Below are 21813 nucleotides of genomic sequence, written 5' to 3'. Positions count from 1 at the left end.
AGTGCAGGTTGAGACCATGGCAAACATGCCAAAATTATGCATTCCTCTTGCTGGGAGATTGCACATAAAAGCTGAACATAATCATATGTGAGCATAGAAAAAGAAGAAACAGGTCTAATAAGGATACCATAATCTTCTACTATGGATGCTACAGTTATGGTGAACTGACTTACATCCATGATATTTACACTAAATGAATGAGCATTTTCTTACCCATGGTGGAATCTTTCACTATAATATCAGAAATTTCAAAGAGTTTCAGGGGTAAAGGCATCTTTTTATTAGCTGCAATAGTTTTCAAGAGTCCAGGCAACAATGTAGTCCGTGCTACCTATGAGGACACATAAGGTGCTTGATAAATTATACTTCCCTGAAACGAAAAGCCGCTAGCATAAAATGGGTTTTCACATGGTTGTTATTAGGAAAGAGTATCAAGTAAATAAGCTGCTTTTCAGTATTATGGTTAAGTTAAAAGCAGACTAATAATTTAATAAACAAATATCTACATAATTGACCATAAATGCTTAATCCATATTTCTCCCTGATTCAGCAGTAATTCTCATTCTTTTATTATCTGTCAACAAAGCTCAGTATTAACAACATTGGCTCATGGGAAAATATTAATTTGCATATTAATACATATTAAATAATGTGGAAAATGGATAAAATTAAATATTATAAAATATTTTTGCCTTCACAAGTGAGATCTATAAAAGTACTGAACAAAAGTAAGCATGTTAATTAGCTTCTACTTTAGAAAATCAATACGTAAGGTTGGGAAAAATATGAAGGTGAATGTGTTGTATCATTCACAACCTTGCCTGCTGGCCAGGCATACGATTAGCAGGCTAATATAATTAGATGGCTTTTCAAGATGGCTTTTGCTATGCTGGCTTTAGGAAAGACCCATCCTGATAAAGCTAAATGTTCCTGAGATTTAGAGGAATTTTGGTTCTAAAACTGGAACTTTCCTCAAAATAGTCCCATTTTGAGAATCTACAATTGCTGACACAAACATTGCTGATAGTAATTTCCTAACTTTGGAACTTCACAAAAGGAGAAAAAAGCTGCAGTAATGTAACAGATGTACTCTCCCAGACAGGTATGACTCCTTGGAGGTCTAAATCCAGCAAGCTATTTTATTGATAGGCTTGCAACATTTTTTTTCAGATTCATACTGAAATTCTTGTAGTCCTCACCTGAAATTCAGCTGTTTTGGGATTGGCTATATGTGCAGCTTTTGTTGCAGAAATATCAATCCCCAACTTACTAGCGATGTCTTCTTGGGAACACTGTATATAAATATAGGAAGTCAATGTATTTAATCATGTTAAATTACAACTTAACTGCAAGAAGAAGAAAAGAAAGAAGGCCCAATCCCCAACAATGAGTTAATTTTCATGTTATGGTAACACTTAATTTAGTAATATTTTATTGTTATAATGATGCCCTTGAGGATTTTAATTATCATTAAGGAGTATCAGTTTTTATAACACTTAGATTAAAAAAAAACCCTTAATCTGAAACCTTGCTGAAAAGATTGGGGACCCACATTACCAGTGCCGCTGGGCTATTACAAAACGCTTTCAGCACCATTCAAGTAAGAGCAAAGCCACTAAAAATTGGAACCTCAAACCTCCATTAGGATTGTGCATGTACATGCATGCAGAGACTACCAGAATCAGCTTATAAAACAACTTAGCAGTCATGTAAAATGATAGGCTTTAATAAGTTGAAGAGAGCTATATTATGCGCACATCACAAGCTGCAAAATACCTATCTGAAAGGAGTTGTAAAACTTTATCTTCCATTTCTTATCCCTAGATGAATTATCTGGAAATGTATTACTGTCAATAAGCACAGAGAAGTCTATCGGACAACTGTAGCTGTTTCAGTGCTGAAACTTAATTTAAACTGAGTAGTTTATTACTATAGTCTTCTTGACGTTTCTTCAAAAAAGCCACATGCTTTGTTCAAAGCAGGTGAGGTTGCTAGCTCTTGCAAAGAGGATTTCATCATTCTGAATACTCAGCAAGTGAATCATTTAATCCCACGGTCTCCAACCTTGGCAACTTGAACTTCAACTCCCAGAATTCTCCAGCCAGTGTGGCTGGCTGGGGAATTCTGGAACTTGAAATCCACAAGTCTTAAAGTTGCCAACATAGGGGATCCCTGCTTTAATCTACTAATGTCTGCTGACATAAATATTAGTATTTGCATTACAAATAAAGACACTGAATGTGGTTTGAAACCTCTTTTTTTTTTCTATAAAGGTGACAAATGAACAGTCACTGTAGTTTAAATTTTCAGATTTGAAAATAGTGCAAGAAAACTAACTCTCATTCTTTGAGTATGCTGAAGCTAGTTTGCAACTTTATCAACAGCATCAGAATATTATTATGATTCCTTCTTGTGCTCTAATTAGAGAAGACAAAATAAATCACTGCAACAATCACATTTTACTATTAATATAGCATCATATATGAAATATGTACTGGAGATGTTAAGAAAACAAGGCTTCACAATTGGGGAGTGCTTCTGCAGTCTGTCTCTTTTTAGGATGCAGTACCCTCTAATGAAATCTTATTTTCAAGAAACACAATCTATTACACACATACCAGAGCAAAAGTGAGGGCTTCGGTAAATCCTGCTGCGGCCAAATCTTGCCTCAGAAGTTCTGTGAGTTTATTGAGAGGAAACTAGAAGAGAAAATAAAAGTTCTTTCTGCTCAATGAAGATCACGTATTTATGGAAATCATTGTTAGTTTACCCTTAAAAAAAGAATGAAATAACACCAAACAGTTACATCTGGTCTCTGCAGAGGAAATGCATTTCCCAATTAGAGATTGAATACACGGCCTCCAGGTTTAAACCTTGCCTTGCTGGAAGCCCATCCATTGCAGATCTTTTGAATTTCTCAGATCAGTTAGGCATCTGTTTTGTATCCTTGCTATGGTAAACTCCCCTTGCTACAAGACAGGACAGAAAATGTTTTAATTCTTAGACACAGTTTCCTTCTACAAACTCTTCTGGCAAACTTCTAGCCTTTTAATTGACAATACAGACTGTTTACTTTAAGGGTGCAATCTTACTTGATTAGCTATGGTGTACGTTTTTGGAATCGTCATCTGAATGTTATTATAGCCATACGCTATTGCTGCATCTTCTATGATATCACATGCATGGATAATATCAGCTCTTGTAGGTGGGATTTCAACCTCTATATTGTTCCCATTCCCTATGACATGTGACTTCAAACACATTCTAGTAAGCAGCTTTGCAAGGCTTGATGGTGTCTCACTAAAACAAAACACAAAAGTAATTTTTAAGGAATGTTTTGAAAAAAAATTACGTACTTTCATCAGCAACTTTGAAGCATTGTAGTTCAAAATAGCTAGATACCCGCATAAATCAAGCCTGGACATGAAAAAATTATTTTCAGAGGTATAATACTAATCCTGATAAAGCTGAGAAGGTATAAGTTCATTAGACTTTTTAATAGCAAATACACTGCCCTGTCACTTTCAAACGCTGGCATTTTCAGTATATACAAAGTGCTTTCCACTTCCCAATCAAGTTACCATTTATACCTTAATATACAGCTAATAGAAAATCACCAATAGATGCATAAATGGTTTGGTTTTTCCCCTATTAATCCAAACTATATAATATGTTCTAGAAATTGTTTTTTTAAAATAATTGTTTTTTAAAAAGAAGATAGAAGATAATACAATTACAAATTCAACCCAGAAAGAAAAAGAGAGAATAGAAAGTGTAAGAATGAAAAGAAGAGAAAAAATAAGAGAAAGAAAAAAATTAAAGTGATTTCCAGTCTTTATCCTAACAAGTACAAACGTAGTGACTTTTCACTGTATATAAAGTTACATGTACGAATCTCTTCCTTTCACAACTCATCCTTCTTCATATGCAAATCAATAAATCATGAATATTGTAGTCTTACTGCTAACAAAATGTATATACAGGATTCCCAGTTTCATAGAAGCATGTCTTATTTTAACTTTGGTCAAACAAGCTAGCTGTCAGACCTAGAAACCATCTTTGCATTGGGCCTTCAGGCCTGCCACATTATCTGCTGTGGGAAAATGGGAGGGGAGATTATATGGAGTATAGGTGATATATACTCAAAATAACATTCCTTTTTCAGAAAGTCAAGGACATCTTGCCCTGCAGCTGCAATGGTGTGACTGGGAAGCATCTCCAATTTTGGATGGTGATTGGATCATGTGATGGACATATGGGTGCTGGACAGGGACTTGAACTTTTGTTGTTAATAGAGAGCTTTGAAGTTTATATGCAGTATATTAGACAGATGTCTGGTCAAATTGGTTGGGTCGCAAGGGAAGAAACTATTATTGTTGAAATATATTTATCGGTATTCAACTAGGAGGAACAATTTATCTATCCCCCCCCCCCCGTTACTTTTTCCTACATTCTTTTTTATGTCTTAGTTTTGCTTTGTTCTTGTATTTTTTTCTTTTTTAGAGTTTATATTTTAACAGTGAATAAAATAAAAAAACTTACTGCAAAAAAAAAGTTGTTTTTTTTTAAAAAAACATATCAAGTGAAACAACTGGTTGTTTTAGTCCTTAAAATCTTCTTGATAAAATTTGTTCTTTTTACTATATAGTACACCCCTTTAGGAATTTAGATGATGTAAAAGTTGACAAAAATTCTGGCAATGAATTCTCAATGAAGTCAATCTATAACTATTTTAATATTTACCAAAGAGAGGGAAGACCAAGCTGGTTAATTTACAACCAATTAGCTTATTAAATATTAACAATAAATCCTCTCTGCCAAATCCCGTTATAATAAATGTGTTGAAGAAATGATCCAAGTGAAGTTGCTGGCTAAGAAGTAAAATAGCTTTAAACCAGATCAATCAACTTTTAAGCAATGTATCATTTTAAATCTTCTGGCAGGAAAATAGTTCAGCTGCCAAAGAATTATTCTTTAGGTAATTGTTCATTCCATTTCTAAAGAGAGTTTATGGAAGAAACTGGCAACCACAGGTATAGATCACCATTTATTCTGGCTGTGATTTATGATTTATTAAATATTTATAATGCTTTATTTATTTACTTTAATTTCTATTCCATTCAATTCCCAAAGGATCCAAGCATCTCACAATAAACCAAGGTATTAAAGCCAGGAGAAAGGAAAACAATCACCAATCCTCACAACAACTTAACATACCTAAATAACAACAAGAGTTATGTTTGGAACAGGACGACAATCATTTAAATTTTGTCCAAATACTCTCTTAAAGAACTGTCTTTTAATAGCTCTTTGAATGCACATTAAGGAGAGCAGGTATGAGTAATTAAAATACTTGTCCAAAAGGCCTCCAATGTATACTGAAATTCATTATTTTTTAATGATAATTCTGATACTGCCGCCATTAAATTGTTTCATTTCAAGATGCTAAAGCTTTTGCTATATAGTGCTCAACTTTTCATCTACAAAGAAACCCTGATTTTATAAACAATTCGGTTGAAATTTGTAAGAACTATGCCACGTGGATTTCATTAATGAAGATATGTTTCGGTAAGGTCCATATGATAATTAGTTGCTTGAAATAGTACTAAAACTACTTTGGGGGATGAATGCTTGGTCCAGGTTATCTTCACTGAGAAATTGGACTTGGATTACAGAATAAAGCTTTAGCTACTGTTAAGGATCCATTAATGGTATACTTTCTTTCCATTTTACACACAAGAGGATTTATATTAATGAATTTAAGTTAATATTTTCCTCTACTTCATTTAATATATAGATTGGCCTTAAATATAGGTTAAACACTTTTTAGCAGCAAATCAATCTACCAAAACTCCTGTGAAAGTTTCCAGAATATGCTCAATTATGATCGCTGCTAGAAAATGCTGGGTTTTAATGCTTAAACTTCAATGATGGTTTATCTTTTGTTTATGTTTTCTTTTGGTCTCTGACTATTCAATCGATCAGTAAATAAATATGTGATGAAGATAAAGAATAGGTTTACCAGATTAGATCTGATAACAGAGTGCCTGAAAAACTGTACTGAAATCTGTGTTCAGACAATTCAGGCCTATTCATTTTATCATATTAATGAATGGACATGTTGGAAAATCTTGTCCACATTCACTAGCAGCAACTAGTTCCAATAGACTAAGAATGAGGCATGGTCTTTATCACATAGAAAGCAAAAACTCACACCCCTCCCTCTTTAAAAGGGAGAGTCTTTGTGCTTGTGCAAGACAACAAGCAGATCTCCAAAGGATGGGAGAAGATCAAGCAGCTGTGTGCCAGGAAGGAGAGAAGGAGAAAGCTGAGATCATTCTCTTTCAGTCCCAAATTAAAGTTTGAAACTTCCATAAAAACAAAAAAGCACATTCTAGGAAAATTGAAATCAGAAGGAAAATTTGATTAAAGACTGTTATTTGGCAAAGACTAGACAATTATCTCATTGGAACCACACCAGGTTTAATTTTTGTTTGTGTGCTATCATTTTTATATCTCTGCACAATTTAAGGGCCTTGACATTCTTGTCAATTTGAACCAAACTTTCAAAGATCCTGGGCTAAGCCTTAAAATCCCGTTAGCCTTTACCAGCAGGAGATTTGTGACATCTTGTGGTCTGCTAGAATTCTTATATTTACATTTATACATTTTTATATTCTGCCATTTTTATATTCTGGTTAATCTATATTCTCATTTATTTTGACAGAGAATTCTTACCTTCTCTTTGTCTTTCACATTTTCTCTTCAGTAACTGTTCTATTTTTACTTTCATAAGTTTCACATTTTCTTCCTTTTCTTCCAGAAAACGTCCAATCTTTCCCCCTTCAGGATTAGTTTTTCCTATGTTAGATCTTATGTGCACCTTTTATCTCTCACTAATTCTTTGCATATTTTATTAGAAACAAACCAATCATACATTTAAATTTAGGGTTAGGGTTAGATTTAGTTTCTTTCCTTTGCCATGTGTACAAATGAATAAAATGATGCTTAAATCATGTATTCAAAATTGATCTTTTCTAAATAAACATTCACCAAGTATCCCAACATTTATTTAGGTCTCTTGTTTCAGTCACATATTCATGTCATCTAATTTAATCACTTTGTTCCCAGGATTATATTCTTTCAGAATATTGTGCATTTTTCCCCTCAAAAACCTGATTCCATTCTTGTCACCATTTAGTGTATATAACATACAACTATCATTAATAAATCAGTTTCCAAATTCACAATTTTTTTTGTTTTGCTCACAGTCGCAGATACACAATGTATCATTTTTTTTCCATTTCATTCATGCTGTTTATCATTTACCTGCCTTATAGTCCTAGCTGCAATCTTCTATACACCGAGATCATTGCCGGATGGGCCTCTTAGATGGGCCTTTGCTATCCATCATGCTTTTGGCAATCTGGATTTGTCATGGATTTTTTTAAAGTAGATAAATTATAGATTAGGTGTCACAAACCTAAATTGTACTTATACCACAAGCAGCATTCTCTGCTCATAGTGAGAACTTCATTTTGCTCAGTATGCCACATGCACAACCAAAGCCAGTTGTCAGGGTTCCAAGTAACAGTATCAACCTTGGAGCCATCTTAGAACGTCGTTAGGGTTGCCACCAGTTTTACTCTGAGCATGCTCACAGTATCCTATTCAAGCTAGGATCTCAAATCTAGAGACTACTTTGCAAGCTATCCTATGTACTAAATTGTGATTTAATAGCAATACAGTTTGTAGAACAAACCAAGAAGTCTGGTTAAATAATATACTTCTAATGAATTATGATCAGTCCTGCCTACTTTTATAAAAATTACCATTGGCTTAAACCAATCACACTGAAATCTTATCAAAGATGCAGTAAATAGCATTCTATATGCATTTTCTGAAGAAAAAGAACATACCTAATTCCTATCTTCTTATTAATTATTTCAGGTTTTATCTTTTCACGACGATAGGGCAGCTCCTAGAAAATGATGACACAAGAATCATTGTTCTTATAAATATTGCTAGTCAGAGTTTTACTATTTTAAAATATTATTAGTAATCATTATTAAACAATGTAATCAATCTTCCTGATTGAACATATGATAGCAGTACTTTTCATAACCATCCATCATATGAACAACGATTTAACACAACATTAGCATCAGATGTGTATAAAACAAAAGCTATACATAAACATGAATTATCCCAGGTTTTAAAAAGCTTCTCCAGGTTGCGTTATCAGGCAGAGAAATGTCAAGAACTTAGCAACATCTTCCTCCATATAACTAACTACTTGTTATAGACAAGTGAATCATCTTCTGATATTTGGAGCAGTACTCAGTCATTATGTTCTGGGACCTGCTGTTACTAAATATATGTGCGACCTCTACTTTGTTAGTATATTATATGTTATATATTTTGCATTGGCTAAGAATTGTGTTATTTTTCAATATATGCAAGATCCATAGTGTTCTGTTTTTCCGCTCTTTTTTTGCAGGAAGATCTTCTCCAAAAGATCAGAAGAATATCTCTATTAGAAGCTCTCTGAGAAGGAAAAATGTCTGCTTCCTTATATAGTTAAAATATAAGAAATCTGAGATTTCAACTATGATTTGCATTGTAATCATATATTTTAACATATAGACAAAAAACTCTTACAGAATTTATACATGGGTTAGACATAAACAAATATTTTGAACCTGGGAAAACAGAAATATTACCACTATAATGGCATGCAATAGGGAACTTAGTTCTTTATTAAATGACTTCCAGTGGATGGAGAAGATCACAAAACAATAGGTATCAAAGAATTTTTTTTGAATTAAAACTATTTGGAATTTGAAATGGAACTGTTTGGCGTGCCAAAAAGCATTTTTAAAGGTAAAACTGCTCTCTTGAACACTTCATTTTTTTAGTTCAAAACATTTTCAAAATGTAGCCTAGCTTGCAATACTCACAACTGATTTACACGTCAATACATGGAACATTCAAAATTAAAAATTATTCAAATTTGCAATCCAAATAGAACATTCATTTACCAGAAGACAAACTGAGTTTCTTTCCACATAACTTTTTATTTCACCAGGATTATCTTTACCACTATCATTTACTTCTGATTAAAAAAAAAACCAACTTAATTATATTCTATAGGTTCAACATCCTGAGGACAATGCCCATGCTTTGGTAAATCATGAGTGAAGCAATTTCGTTCAGATAGAATATGAAGTTTGAAAATGCACTGCAGTGGAAAGTGCTACCCATTTGGTACAGCAACACTTTAAAATATACCTTGGGCAATCAGTATATTTTACTATATTAAATAGAGCAGTGTGTGAAATAGTAATAATAATACCATTCAGTAAGGAAGATCTATGGAAGGAGTAATAAAGACAAATGTCCAGAATTACTTTCAGAAGACAAAATATCTGGAAAAAATTACATATACTGGTTTTCCTTTCCAAAAAGTGTTCAAACTCTTACGTTAGCTTTTGTAATACTTACTGGAAAGATATAGCTTTTTCCATTAGGATAAGTTACTTCTACTGCTTCAACCCTTAAAGAGAGCAAACACACAGAACTAAAGCAGAGGTTACAACAAACATGCATACTGTTATAAAAGGAAAAGTCAGACTAACTCACGTGAATGGTTTATTGCAATATTCACTAAACATTGCAACCAGGATATCGAGTACAGTTTTTGCCTGAAAGACAAAAAGCACACCTATTTCTTACATTAAAGATTTTAATTATTAAATACTATAATGTAAGTAACTGTATTAAATTAATCAATGTTTTAAATACAAAATTACAATATCAGTTCATAAAAACTTTATTAGTTTTCCAAAAATGTCATGAAAAACCAAGCAACTAAATTATTAACTAAACCAATTAACTAATGAAGTGCCCGCATGTCTATGAAGCTGACAAAAGATCCAAACTCTGAGTATTGGATTAAATTATATACATTTATATCCATTTTAATTTCTAGAGAAGTAAAAATAAACACAACAATTGATTGCTATGATCTAACATTTTAAAATTATTTTATAAAGCATCAAATGTCTTCCTTATATTCACTGTGAAGAAGGTATCATTTCTAAAAACAAACATTGGTCAGCACTTAAAGTCAATTTCAAAGGGACATCATTCTTCTTTTCAAGATTTTCAAGATTAATTTTGCTCCACAGTTTGCTGGTCAAGGGTATTTACCTTGGTAAGATCTGTGGCTGTACACTCAATGAACACATTTCTAGTGTTGAGGCTAATTTTTGAATGTTCTCCTAAAAAACAGAAATACGCTGGAATTGAAGATGCAATTGTTTGTGTTCTTGAATTTAAAAGACTGAGGTTTACAGATCTTTCTATTGAATACTGGCATTAGAACTACAGTACTAGAAAACCTAACAACCAGCAGAATAAATTCGCATGCTGAGATCCAACTGATCTTTCTTTAAATGAACAAGAGCTTGCAGGTGCTGAAGTTTCTTGTTTCTCCTTGTTCATAGTTTTGTACCAGAATATCTGAGAAGACTTTGAAATCCAGATAGACATGATTACACCTACATTATTTTGGGGACAGAGGCCCTGGAGCTGAAATGACTAGTGAAGGGTACAATTTAGTCAGTGGAAAGTTCTACATTTGCCATAATTTTATACTAATATTATGGTGATAATTGTGATTACAGTATCACGGCTTTCCTAAGAAAGTAATGACATTTGAAGTGCAATAAATTGCAAAGGTTATTCTTTGAAAAATGAAGCAATACCGCCTACAACTAAAGACAACATGGTGCATCTATGGATAGATTATTTATATTTCTTTGAAACATGTTGCAGTTTTTATTGAAAGAACATGGAGGTATATATTAAGTGTAATCCCAGTCAGTTATACGTTTTCGCAGACCAGAATCCCCAGTTCCTATGTCACAAGAAACAAACTGCTACTTACTGCTATCCAGAATTCCTTAACTATGTTTGCAATAGCAATAGCAGTTAGACTTATATACCGCTTCATAGGGCTTTCAGCCCTCTCTAAGCGGTTTACAGAGTCAGCATATTGCCCCCAACAATCTGGGTCCTCATTTTACCCACTTCAGAAGGATGGAAGGCTGAGTCAACCCTAAGCCAGTGAGATTTGAACAGCCGAACTGCAGACCTGCAGTCAGCTGAAGTCGCCTGCAGTGCTGAATTTAACCACTGTGCCACCTCGGCTCTTTCGGCTATTATGTTGCTTCATAATAGGAATGAATGTCAGTAATCTGGGCAGTATGTTGTAGCAGTTTCACTTCCCCATCTGTAAGCAAACATTCTGAAATTCTGGTTTCCTATGAAGTACAAATGAACTTCCCAAGAGGGTTCACTAGGAGCCTCAATCTGTTCCCATAATGGATTTTTGTGTTCTTGTTCCTTTACAGAAAGATACTCAGTCTCATTCTAAAATTAAATTCTTGACAAATCTGTAACCTTAGAGCTTTTTTAAATGATATATAGAAATGCATTTCATAACAGTAAGTCATATCCAACATCAGAAGTGAGCTTCTAGTTATCTATGATGTTTTCCCTATTTTCTTATCTTGGGAACTTTTCCCAAATATGTTCCAGATGTACAGGATATGGCAATGGTTCTTCCTAATGCCGCGACCCTTTAATACAGTTCCTCATATTGTGGTGATCCCCAACCAGGGGTGGGTCCCTGCCAGTTCTAACCTCTTCTATAGAGGAGGTTCCACAAATCTACCATGCCGTTTAGAACCGGTTCCAGTTTTCTCTCTCTCTCTGTGTGTCTGTCTGTTTCTCCCTCCCTTCCTCCCTCCCCGTTCTGTCACTCTGTGTCTGTGTGTCTGTCTGCCTGTCTCTCTCTCTCTCTGCCTCTCTCTGTCTCTCCCCTCCCTTCCCCATCTCTGTCACTCTGTGTGTGTGTGTCTGCCTCTCGCACACAGACACACATACTGTGGTCACTTTTAATCACAGGTTAAAAGTAGCTGGCAGCAGCGTTTTTCCCTGGGGGAAAGTCTCTGAGGCTGTAATTTATGGGGTGTGCGCACGCCTCGCACCTATGTTTTCAATGGCATGGAGCCATGGCGAGGCTCTACGTAGCTGGCGATGATTCCGGAGCCCATCCGGGATGACGAGGAATGTGAGGGGACCTCTCCCCGCGGATGGCCTCCGGACCCCACACATCTTTCACAGCCGTGAAAGCTGTGATTCCCCCCCCAATTGGAAATGAGGCCGCACCCACCCCCTGCCCGCCTGACGAAGCGGCAGTGTCAGCGTGTTGCTGGGCGATAGGCAGGGCGGAGCAGGGCATGGCGCTGCCACCCTTGCCTCTCGGGCTCTTCTTGAGGGACATGCTGGCTGGCGCTGCTTCAAGGCACCCAGGCCGCTGGCTCCTCTGCACGTATCCCGGCTCCCAGCACTGCCAGCATTCCATCCGGTGCCCGTCCTTGGCAGCACGGATGGGCTCTGGACCCCACACATCTTTCACAGCCACCTCATTTCCAATTGGGGGGATCAATGCAGAGGATTTCTTCCTCCCTCCCACAAATTGGAAATGAGGGGGCTGTGAAAGACAAGGCAGTGCTTTGTCAGAGTGAGAACACTTTCCCGCCATTACGAAGTCTCCGCGGCTGTAATTGTATGTGGTGTGCGCACGCACCTATGCTCTCCGTGGCTGGCAATGACTCCAGAGCCCATCCGCGGGGGGGGGGGGGGTGTTCGAGTAATGTGAGGTGGAGTTTAAAGTTTAGAGTTCCAATGGTCTTAGTGATCCCTGTGAAAAGGTCTTCGAACCCCAAAGGGGTTGCAACCGACAGGTTGTGAACCGCTGGTATATGGGAAGGATGTAGACAGAAGAGGAATCCAATTTGCTGACTAGATTATACCTAAATGTACATATGAAACCTTGGTGCTTTCTGAGCTTGCTTGTTTTCTTGCAAACGTTTCATTATCCAAGCTAGCTAACATCCTCAGTGCTAGTTTGAGTAATGAAACATCTGCAAGAAAACAAGCAAGCTCAGGGAACACCAAGGATCCCTTGTGACAACCCTGAGCTACAAACATTCTCCTTTGTTAGTACATATGAGAACTTCAGCCAATTTAGAATTTTAACAAAAGTTTGCATTCCATTTCTGATAAAGAGTTGAAACAATCATATCTTGAGAATATATTTGAAAAACATTAAAAGGTTCTTAGAAACAGAAAAAAAATCTTATATTGAGGAGCATGTCCTGAAATAAATACAACAAATCAGACTATAACAGTGTGGCATTTCCTATTTCTCTCATTTAACTGAGGTTAAAACGAATGTTGCTAAAAAATGTCTTACCATTAATTATTGGTGGCATTGAGAGAACAACACCATTGCTATCATAGATAACTGGATAAAGTGATTCATTTTCAATAATATGTAGATAGTGTCTAAGATGGCTATCCATCTAAAACAAACAAAAGTTAATGTTTATATCTTTTTTCAGAAACCACTACACAGTATTATCTTATAATATCTCTATAATATACATTAAGCTCTAGGACAGATGCGTAGATGTTATATATGAATGATTTTTTTCATTGGAAAAAGTCACTATATACTATAAAGGTGATCGGCAATTCACTTATTTCTCAGTTTATTCCTTATGGCACATTCTTTATTCAAAAGTCTATGAGCAGATATGAAATTAGAAATAGAACTATCTGTAAAAACTCAACTGGCTTTCAATTTATTGCTAATCTGTATAAAACAAGCAAACTATCAAGGAGTTTGGATGTTGACAAATTCAAAACAGAATATAATACACACTACACTGTGACCATAGTTCAATAATTTTACAGAGTCATCATAAGAGAAATTTCTAATGTTATCCATTATGGGAGAAAAACATTAAAAGCAGATTTTGTCTTACTGGACATTAGCTTTCAGGCCAATGACCCAAAATTGTTGGGGAAATGGAACCAGTAAAGTAAATTTGGCAGGGAAGTATAGAGAAATACATGAAGGATTATTTATTTGGGCAGGAAGTTGGAAAAGAAGACCTCCAAGATTGTTTCCAGCTCTGATTCTATGAAGCATAAGAAGATACATGAAGAGCAATCAACGGGTTCTAATCCAAACAGCAATATAAGCAACACTACTTAGCTTTAGCAAGATTGCTACATCAAAGGCTTTCAGATAGAACTATTATCTAATGTCTACTAAGTCACAAAGTGGGCCTGCAAGCTCAGTTCTATGCTATGACATCTAAATAAACAAATCATAGTTAGGGCAAGCACTCTGTTTCAAGGAGCAACAGTACTATGAGCACTGTTCCCTCTAAGGTGCGCGCGTGCGCGGCCGCGCACGTCGCTAGAAACCTCCGCGCAGAGCTTTCTAACTGCCGCGCAGAGCTTTCTACCAAAGCAAACGTGGAGAAGTCCTTTGCAGGCAGCTAGAACTGGCCGCTTGCAAAGGACCTCCCCAGACTTGTTTTGATGAGCCGCCAGTCCTCTTGCTTCTTCTCCTTCACCAGCAAAGCTCCCGCAGTGGTGCCTCTCTCTCCACGCGGAGCACCTGAGCTGGCCCCCGCGTTATCCCTCCCCCTTCCTCCTCTGCCGTGCTTTTGAGGCCGCGGGAGCTAGTAGGAAAGCGGCGGAGGTGGAGGCGATGGCAGGGATAACCCAGAGCCCAGCTGAGGTGCTCCGAGCGAAGGGGGAGGCACCACCGCCGCTGCTTTGCCGGTGAAGGAGAAGGACCAAGAGGACTGGCAGCTTTGAAATGGTCCCGCCGGCTGCAGATTTGATTCAGCGTAAGCAGGGGCCGAACACATGCTGAGCCGACTTTGCGCAGTGAGGCAGAGTAATTCAACCCCCACCCAAAGAACACGTGTCTGTGTGTGTGTGTGTGTGTGTGTGTGTGTGTGAGAGAGAGAGAGAGAGAGAGAGAGAGAGAGAGAGTGAGAGAGAGAGTTTGATCAAAATTGGTGGCCAAAGGAGTGGAGGGAAGGAAGGAAGGAAGCCCTGCCCCCTGTGAAAAAAACTGAAGGTGGAGCAGTGAATGAATAAACCATAAAAGCAACAAACAGTTAATGCGTAAGTAAGCTGAGGAGGAAGTTCTCAACTAAGGAAGAAATATTAGAAAGAAATATAAAAAGCTCAATATGCCAAAACACTTATTTTAGTCTTCATTTAATTACTTGTATTGTAGTCTGATGTAACATCTTTTTAAAGTTAACGTTAGTTAGAAAAGATAGGGTACAAAACTTAAATAATAAAAAAAAATTGTACATTCATTTTGAAAAATAAATGCAATACTTGATTAATTTCATATCTTTATTTAAAATAGTTTTGGCATGGCATATGATTTTATTGACTCAGTTGGAAATGATGTGGATGTTGTATCTGATTCTGAGGCATATATATTCTTAAGTAACATAACATATAGCATATTGTCCAAACTTGCTAGACTATTTAATTGATCTTATTACTTTAAAGGGGGAGAGTTTCATGATGAATTATTTTATTACATTTATGTTGTATTTATATATTATATTTATTACATTTATATTCCACATTATATATTTGTATTGTTATTTTAGTGTTTATTGTCAATTTTGATAGATATATTGATATATCAATACTGATTTTAATCATACTAAATAACAATTACTGCTATTATTTATCAGCATTAAATATTTACATTTTTAATATCGAGTTAGTCATATTTTAGAATAATAGGATTATCTTTTAATAGGATAATTGGCAAAATCTAATTCAAATGTGATGGGTTGCATTCCAAAGGAATGTGAGAGGACAGGTTGCCTGCAAAATGCCAGGACCCAGGACCTGTTGGTGCCATGTCTCTCTCTAGCCAGTCTAATGATCTAAAAGCTGAGCAGAAGTCTTTTTTTTTTCAGGGTGAGCGGAAAAGTATAGTGTTTGAGTAGCACATTTTCATGCCTGGCATTCATCAGGCTGAAACCTCGCTCGCAATTGGCGCTTGACGCTTGGAATGTTGCGCAAATGTCCAGCAGACGAGACAGAAGTTCAAACTGTGGCTCTCTTAGGTGCTCAGGCATGAAACTGTGCCGCTCAAACACTATACTTTTCCGCTCACCCTGAAAAAAAATTAGAGGGAACATTGACTATGAGGTCAGAAATGAATTTACAAAAAAGATAAAACCTATTTTAGCAATGCCCAAAAGTTTACTGGATTAGCTAAGTTTTTCTACTATTGGCCAAGTGTTTTGGAACATTCCTAGCTATAAAAGCTGGATATAAAAGCTCAGTCCAGTGTATAATTCTGCTTACAGTTTTTCCAAATCCATGAGTTCACTAGGAGTCTTAGTTACAGTGAATTGTTTATGTGTATTTTTTTCCAGGTTATAGACATTTAAGTTCTTGTCTATACTTTCATGTGATGCTGTATTTATAATTGTATTAATCAAAGTCACTATATTGAGATAAGTAGCCATATAAATTGTATCAAATCACAAATAAATGGAAAAATATCCAGTTGTTTTAAAGCAACCTACCCTGTACATTTCCATGATTTCAGGAGCACTGTATTCTTTATCCTGATTCAATGGTTTGAATTTAATTTCAGGTGGTGGTTTAGCTGTATATATAAATGGGCCAGAGATTGTATCTAGATCATGGGTACCAATTGCAACTAATGATCTCTTCCTAAAAAGAAAACAAAATGAATTAACATCTCTACTACATACTAAATTCCAATTAAACAGGGTACCAATACATATAGGGATAAAGTGACAGTTGTTATATTCTTATATAATAAACTTTGAATATTACACTGTAACTTGCACTTGAAAAATGAATACACACATTATATGTACAAGTTTCCTTCCCTTTTTATTTACATCTGATTTTTAAAATACCACATAAAAACAGTGTTCTTTAGCATTTTCTTTTCAACTTAAACACATTCTAATTCAATACTTTTAATATTTCACTAAAAATAATTCTTTTTCAGAATACAACTAACCTGCATATATTTTGATGTAATTTTTCCTGTAGGTCAATGAAACTATCATAGCGGTCTTTGACAAAAGTTATATTACGAAGTACTGCAGCCACTGCATAAGGACGGACTTGGGCTGTCTGCCATAAAATAGATATAATTATTAGTAACAGACAATTTTGGTGAAAATATTATGAATGCCATAAAGCAATGCATTATTTAATAAAAGCCTTCATCTTAAACCAAAACATTTAAAATGACTAATCCTATAGACTTTAAAAATGAACATTAATTGTATTCTCTAAATGTCTGTATTCAAAGGAAAAGAACAGCAGTACAGTTGATCAATATAACAAAAATTTTATGCTTGTTGACTCTTAGCTAACCTCTACAAAAATTGACTTAAATTTGAAAAACATGTATTTACAATTTAGGCATCAAGATGAGGATTCAAATTTACTTACCTCCTCATTAATGGTAAGTTTCTGAATTTCACCATTGGGTGGTGTAATTTTTTTATACCGTGGAGCCCTTATTCTAAAACAATAAGATTTTAATATTAAAGATCAATTTTAGAGGCATAAAAAATAGTCTCCATCTTAATGCTTCTTCCCCATCCAACCAATACTCAGCTAGCACACAGCAACATACAAATACTTCCAGCATGATCCAAAAAGCTGTTTTGAGTTAAACAAAATTGAAATATTGTGCCTATCACTAGCAGATAATTCTGTGATTGTTATCAGATTCTTAATCATATATAAAGAATTGTGTTTTCAATATTTTAAATGCTATTAAATAGCAACAAAATGGAAATAATTAGCCATTAAATCATTCTGTTCAAATCATTCAATTTGTTTCAATGAGTTTTGAATGAAATTTGTTTCAATTTGTTTCATAAACATGAAATGTTTATAATTCAATGTAATATAAGATATTGCTTAAACAGTAGGCAAACATAAATTACATGGGCCCAAATTAGTTCAAACAACCTGGAGTTCAATTATTTCTCAATCTATCTTTTGCTAGCACTTAGACATATACCACTTCACAATGCTTTATAGCCCTAAAGCTTTACTGTCAGCATATTGCCCTCACCATTCTGGGTCCTCATTTTACCGATTTGGAAAGGATACAGATAGACCTTGAGTTACAACAGCAACTGGGATAAGGATTGCCATGATTAAGCAATATGATTTTAGAGTGTGACTTCAACATGATCACATCACTTAGTGATAAAAATCCCAGATTATTGGTCAGGAAGTAACAGCAGTCCAAGGTAAGAAGATTGGTGTGGCACAGAAAAGGAGGCCCAGGGATCACCAGTGCAGGCTGCATATGAGATGGGATAAGGCTTGGAAGACCTGCTGTAGGCCACATGTAAGTGAAGGAAAGCCTAGGGATGAATGGCACAGTGTATGTAATATGACTGTAGAAAGGCTAGTGGAGAGGATGGAGTGACAGGCAAAAGCACGGGAAGGCTGGAGGTTGATGGCATGACATTGCATTGCACAAATACAGGAAAGCCAGAGAGATTTATCTGTGTGATTTGTAACCTTTTCTACAAGCTTCCCATTGACTTTGCTTGTGCGAAGTCAAAAGGGAAGGTTGCAAATGGCAATTATGTGACTTGGAATATCACAACCATTGTAAGTACAAGCCAGATTCCAAGCAACCAAATCATGATCATGTGACTGGGGGCACTGTGCCAGCCGAAATATCAATCATCAATTGTAAGTACCACTTGTTCAGTACCATCGCAACTTCAAACGGTTGCTGAACTAAGTGGTTGATAAAGTGAAGACTATCTATGAAGTGTAAAGTTTGAATTATTAGGTAGGATTTATCGCTGAAACACAAACACATAAAAACTATTCAGGAGTTGAGATGTTTCATCTGACTGCTTACTTATAAGCCTAATACAGCATTTAACAATATTAGTCCCAAATGTCATAGAGTATTTACCTCTCTTTAAAAATCTGAAGACCTCTGACTAGGCCTTCCAAACAAAGGAGATCATATCGATTAGCAGGAACATCAATTTTATACAGAATAGTTTCTGATGCACCCTCTGCTTTTCCATCACCTTTTTCTTTGCTTATTATGTCCTTCTCGGAAGTCTAAAATTAAAAAAACATCTATAAAGCATACAAATAAAAACTTATGGGCAGACATCAATGTCAAGCAGCACAAGTCTTTTGCAATGTATCTTTTAACTCCTCCTATATAGGCCTACCAATGTTGCTTTTGAAAGCTTCGAAATCCTTTTGAGACGATGTGAGGTTCATGGAAGCTTGAAGAGAGAAAAAAGAAACCTAAATTTCTTGTTTGAAGTCGTGAAGGCAGTAAAAACAGAATACATGTAGTTCTCAATTTATGACTGGTCACTCAGCAACCATTCAACATTATGACAGATTCTCCAAAAACTACTTATGACCTGGTTTCAAAGTTAGGGCAGTTGCAGCACCCCTGCAGTCATTACTCCTTATGACAAACTACTATCCAAATGCCCAGTGATGTGCTCAATACATCACTGAATCTCTGTAGCCACTCATCCACCAAAGGAGATCAGGTGGGAGCAAATCAGCTGGAATATGCAAGCCTCTAATTTCCTTCCTATCCAGCAAGAAAGGGGAGATCAGGCCAGCCAAAGCCTGCAAGCATCCAGCTTCCTTCTCTTCCAAGGACTTGCAATATTCAGCCTATTCCAGAGCCTAGCAACATCCAATCTACTTTTCTGATTTTTCCAGCTTCTGAGAGAGGCACCTAACCTGATAAAGGATCAGGGCCAGCCTCCTGACAAAACAGATATTATTCTCATGAACCTGTAGGGACCACAATTTTAGGGAGACTTCATAAACCCCGCAAACAAATGAAACCCCTTAAAAAAATGGGAGCCTTCTTTAAAAAAAACCTTTACAGTATCACAAAAATACAATAGAAACCCACCTCACAGGGTTGTTCTTTTGAAGATAATAGGAAGAAAGAGTATTATGTATGTTTACTGCCTTGAATTACTATAAAATAATAAAAGCAGAATAAAAATCTATAATAATCATTTTTAATTATACACTGCCCAGTGTCATATTCCAAGTATGGCCTCATCAATGCAATATAATGGTCACTTCTTTTTTGGCAGGTGCAGCACATTGCTGACCCTTATTTAAGCAGTAATCCAATAAAATACCTAGATGCTGTCACAGATACTACTGTTGAGCTAGGTACTTCCTATTTTATACCTATGGCATTATCATTTCCTGGCTAAGTGCAGGACCTTATTTTTCACATCACAGAAGTGCATCTTGTTAGATAGAGCCCAATGCTCAAATCTGTCAAAATCCTTCTGAATCTTGAGTCTATCTTCCAAAGTGTTGGCAATTTCTCCCAGTCTGGTGTTGTTTCAAATTATCTCCTCATCTAGATCATTTATGAAGATGTTGAAAAGCCCCAGGCCCAAGACAGAACTTTGAGGTACCCCACTCCTTGCTTCCCTCCGCGTAGATGTAGCTCCATTGAGGACTACACACAAATGCAGCTAATCCACAGCATTTCCCTGATCCACTAATTTAATCACTTTATAAAAGAAGACAATAAAGTTTGCCTGGCATAATCTATTTTTAATAATCCCACGCCAGCTTCCAGTAATCATGTTATTCATTTCTAGATACTCAACATATTATTGAAAAAGAAGGAAGTAATAGCATAATTAGAACCACTCTGTTTTCATTGTTAAGTAAGTTTTTTTTTTACAAAACAGAATCCAGAAGAATTAGGGGACAATGCTTTATATGACTCTTGCATTACACCACACCTATCCCATCTGCAGTGAGTCTGCAATAAATATAACAGTAAAAATACTTACAATTTCATCAAGTTCCAAACCAAATTCAAAACACAGTTCATCAAATTCTTCATCAGCTGCAAAAAAATATTGTTTTTAAAATGGAATAAATGCATCTTTTGGAAAAAGGTAACTGATGTCATCTTAATATTTAGTTAAATATCATCCAGAAGGATTTCAGAGGTGGCCACAAAGCAACAGGAAATGATGCAATTTTGATAAGCAACCAATGTGATATCCTTCCATTTTCATAGCTATCGTGAGCTAATAATCTGTATTAATCAATAAGTAAGGTTGTTTTTGTCTGGTTTCCTGCTGGAAAATAAAAGCCCCTTCCTCCCCTTTACACTTTGTTACTTAATCTATCTCCAACCAGGCTGGGACTTGGTCGAAAGCAGCGGAGGCTGCAGTCCCAACTTAAGCACCAAATCAGGGCATCTTAAGCACCAAATCAGGGCAGGATAATGTGCTTTTTCGCCCGAGCTCCAAGAACTTTATGAAAGCTCCATTATGCTCCGAATCTACTAAGGTGCCCCTTTCTTACCCTTAACCGAACTACCCCACATCTAGTGCAAAGTATCATCGCAATGATACTTTCTGACCAAAAGACACGCTCACTACAAGCCCCCAAGCTTTTCCTTACTGTAGCTCCTTCCCAAGGCTTGAAAAAGCAGATCTCGCTTCACGCCGACAGTCGGCATGGCTCACTATAGCAATTCCTGCCAATTACTTTCCTTCGCGGCGCATGCGCTAGGTTCATTGTCACTAAGGAAGGCCCCAGGACTTCAACTCCCTGACGTTAAGGACTGGTGCCTAAGTTTCTGCCTGATCCAAATGCTGATTTTTTGGCTACCTCTTCGTTCAGAACAATCAAAACATTATAAAATCCATCCAAATCCTGTGTTCTTAAAGTGGTGAATAACCCGGCAGAGAGAAGCTCGTATAAAGTTTGTTTTGCGTTGATCAGGCTTGTCGCGGACAGCTAACAGTTCCACTCTTTCAGTCGGGGAAAAAGGGAGAC

General features: G+C 36.2%; 1 protein-coding gene across 1 annotated transcript in view; it reads right to left on the bottom strand.

Moving 5' to 3' along the window:
- Nucleotides 1-21558, bottom strand: part of FARSB (phenylalanyl-tRNA synthetase subunit beta) — a 35933-nt gene extending 14375 nt beyond the window's left edge. Inside the window, exons 1-15 of the mRNA XM_014055106.2 lie at nt 21436-21558; nt 20814-20869; nt 18917-19071; nt 17416-17488; nt 16976-17091; nt 16506-16656; nt 13328-13436; nt 10213-10283; nt 9643-9704; nt 9505-9556; nt 7920-7981; nt 3093-3300; nt 2619-2699; nt 1200-1292; nt 214-331 (exon numbers count right to left, since the gene is read on the bottom strand). Coding sequence (XP_013910581.2) covers nt 214-331; nt 1200-1292; nt 2619-2699; nt 3093-3300; nt 7920-7981; nt 9505-9556; nt 9643-9704; nt 10213-10283; nt 13328-13436; nt 16506-16656; nt 16976-17091; nt 17416-17488; nt 18917-19071; nt 20814-20869; nt 21436-21493 — 1465 coding nt within the window. The 5' untranslated portion in view covers nt 21494-21558. The remainder of the gene's footprint in view (nt 1-213; nt 332-1199; nt 1293-2618; nt 2700-3092; nt 3301-7919; nt 7982-9504; nt 9557-9642; nt 9705-10212; nt 10284-13327; nt 13437-16505; nt 16657-16975; nt 17092-17415; nt 17489-18916; nt 19072-20813; nt 20870-21435) is intronic.
- Nucleotides 21559-21813: the final 255 nt, after the last annotated feature.

The sequence above is a fragment of the Thamnophis sirtalis genome, unplaced genomic scaffold (genome assembly GCF_051295495.1).
Source record: "Thamnophis sirtalis isolate CommonGarterSnake01/CBP01778 unplaced genomic scaffold, rThaSir2_p1.2 scaffold_11, whole genome shotgun sequence".
Taxonomy (NCBI): Eukaryota; Metazoa; Chordata; class Lepidosauria; order Squamata; family Natricidae; genus Thamnophis; species Thamnophis sirtalis.
This window is presented reverse-complemented; position numbering and strand designations above follow the sequence as displayed.